The 2,971-nt window shown below is 45.7% G+C and overlaps 1 protein-coding gene across 1 annotated transcript; it reads right to left on the reverse strand.

Annotated features, from left to right (window-relative positions):
• Positions 1–1,383: 1,383 nt before the first annotated feature.
• PCYB_093620 (60S ribosomal protein L38-1) lies at positions 1,384–1,665 on the reverse strand (the record flags this gene model as incomplete). The annotated part of the gene is made up of 1 exon (XM_004222476.1): positions 1,384–1,665. One exon carries the CDS (start codon positions 1,663–1,665, stop codon positions 1,384–1,386), a length of 282 nt encoding a protein of 93 aa, XP_004222524.1.
• Between the last annotated feature and the right edge of the window lie 1,306 nt (positions 1,666–2,971).

Genomic DNA, 2,971 nt, shown 5'->3' on the forward strand with positions numbered 1-2,971 from the left:
CTACTGCTTCCCCCTTTTTTGCAGTTAAAACACTTGTAGAAACGCCTTTATGCAGTCGGTGTGCCTCGTCGAGGACTGCGTCAACGTGGGTTGGGTTTTACCACTCTCTTATTTCACACCGTTCACATTGCTCACATTTTGAACGTGACAGCTGCGTGAAATGGCGCAGCCCTGGAAGAGGGTCACCCTCGCACAACGCGCATGGTGGCGTCCCAAAGGGTTGCGCGTTACACACCTGTTTGCGCACCGTCCAACAAACTAAGCATTTACAGAGCAAACGTGACTGCATAGCAAAGGTGACATCAAAATTCGTGCGTACGGGGGGGAAGCGGTCACAGGGGTGCACTTTTTTATCGCGTGATGCAGTTTTAATGTTTTGCTATCCCGTTTTTGTTTCTCTTCAAAAAATTACACCCATTTGAAGAGTCCAAATGAACGCGGCCCAATTTTTGTCCTCTCCGGTCAACTCACCCAAATGGCATTAAAAAAAGAAAAAAAAAGGGGATAATTAAATGTACCCTGAGATCCTTATGCGGATGGGGGCAGAATGTTCTCCCCTAGTCCACCTCTTGACGGGAAAAAAACACACAACACTTGCAAAACGATTTAATATTGCAACAGTTTTTGTGAATTTTTTTTCCCTACATGGTGATCGGGCAGAGGGGTCACCCAAACGATTATACATCACATTGCGTGGGCAGTACATACTGAGAACTGTCCCTCACTCTATGTTCTTTTTCGCGTTTAAAAAAAACTTCAACTTTTGTTCTGGACAAGCAGTCGTGCACGACGTTCGCTTCGGATGCAGTTTTCACAAAACGGGGATGCTATCCGTTTCGCATGTGCACACAAGTGATTATATTTTAAAAGTTAAACGGTGGACCGTAACGGAATGACAAACATGGCGTGGAAAAAAAAAAAAAGTCTCTAAAAGGGAGGGGCCAATGATGTAATCGAAGCGGGAAAAAGGAAGCAAGTAGGGAAGTAAGCAGGTAAGCATGTAAGCAGGTACGCATGTAAGTAGGTAAGCAAGCAAAGCAAGGCTCTTCCTCCTCCTTTCCTTCCACAGCATGTGCACAATTTCTGTATATACGCCAATCGTCTGCGTGGGGAAAAAAAAAAAAAAAACTCCACAAGCGAGCTGCTATACAGTACCACGGTCATGCATCACACGTCGCATTTTCGGCCTACTGCCCAACCGTGTGAACAGTTCGCAGGACGGTTGCAACTTGGTACGTTTCTCCTTTCACGCATGTGTGGACTGGTCGGTACGCGTAAGCACGCTCGCAGGTGTAGTCTCTACCCATCCGCCTTTCCATCCGTTTTTCCACCTGCCTTCGAATTTCTGTTCTTCCGCTCCGCTTATGTGGAGGGCGCACCCGTTTAGCCCTTGCTAAATTTCGTCTTCTTGACAGGCTGTACGACCTTCTTTTGGGGATAGTAAATTCGTTTCAAGCTTGGAAGCAACGAGTTCTCAATTCGCTCTGCTTTTTTCCTATCCGAAAAAACCATCGTGTAAAGGTACTTCTTCGTTCTCAGCTTCAGTTTTGTTATGATAATATTTTTCTTCGTTTTGCTTTTCTTCTTCATTATGATCACCGCCGTGGTGTCAGGCTTCCTGCTGATTTTTAGGAACTTACGTATGTCAGTGATTTGCTTCGGCATTTTGGCCTTTTCAATTGGGCGAGCGAGGTATATTATATGAGTTGGTGGGAACTCGTCGGAACGGGCTGGCCGCTTTTATTTTATATTTTCTCTGCTATAAAACGCAGAAGGCGGAGTTTCTTTCTCTTTGTTGAACGAGACGATTGCGCAAAAAGGTAACCTTGGCCGCTTCTTCTCTTTTGCGGTAACTGGTTTGAAAAATTTTCCATAAAAATGATTCTTTGAATTTTTTTCAATTTTTTTCACTAAATAAATTGGGGTAAAAAAAGTGCCAAAAAAAATGCTGCAATTTTGGCGATTTTTTGCCGCAAAATTGGCCGTAATTTTTAACCAAATTTTTCCGATTTTTTGCCGAAAAGGGGGGGCGGTTCCGTTCCTCAATAAAAATCTGACGCGTGTTTATTGCCCTCGGCGATGTGGAAAGAAGGTCCGGTAAAAAAAAAAAACGCATCCCTTAGCCATACGATCCGATCGGCTTACCTATACGGATCGCTCGACCGACCAAGCGTCGACCTTTTTCGCGACCATCGGTCAGGGTGTGTCGTTGGGCCGCGCATACGTATGCCGAGTGCACGTATGCCGTCGCGCCCACTGAAATGCGAAATGCGAAAAAAAAAGCTTCAGCCCTGCCTCAACTCGGATGTAGGAGCATACATATAACGTGGGTCATAGGTGAGAGGTATATTATATACTATATAATGGGTACGCGTATGAGATAAGTGTCGCGCCGTATCACCCCATGCGAGGATACTCTTTACGCGCCGCTTCTTCACGAGCCGCTTCTTCACGCGCCTCTCCCTAACGCACCACTTCTGAACGAGCCCATACAAAGTAGTGACGGCCCACTCCGAGTGTTGTAATTTTATGCGATGGATGTACACGCACTTGGGGGTGCTTCTGTGTGATCCCCGCTTGCATATATGTTGGAATGTGCTGCCTCTTTCGGTTGCGTCCTCCTCCGTAACGCGCCAGTTCGTGCTTATGAAAAGAGCTTTGGCGGGGAAGAAGAACCACCCCAAAGTGTTCACTTTTTAATGCAAGCCCATCCTATCTGTTTGCCCCCTTTGCTAGTGCCCCCCCTATTTAAGCATATTTTTTGCCTGACCCGTATTTTTTACCATCCGATCCGGAGGGGGCGGGAGTCGCTTAATAACTTTCAGCGCCAAGCAAAATAATTTTCTTCATGGCGGCGTCCCCTTTTTCCACTACGATGTGAGGCACAAACGAAAAATGACAAAATTGGCTTGCCAAAATAAGCGGAAAAAAAAAACGCCCCCCTCGCCACAAAAAAAAAAAAAAAAAAAAA

The sequence above is a fragment of the Plasmodium cynomolgi genome, chromosome 9 (assembly GCF_000321355.1).
Source record: "Plasmodium cynomolgi strain B DNA, chromosome 9, whole genome shotgun sequence".
NCBI classification, from domain to species: domain Eukaryota; phylum Apicomplexa; class Aconoidasida; order Haemosporida; family Plasmodiidae; genus Plasmodium; species Plasmodium cynomolgi.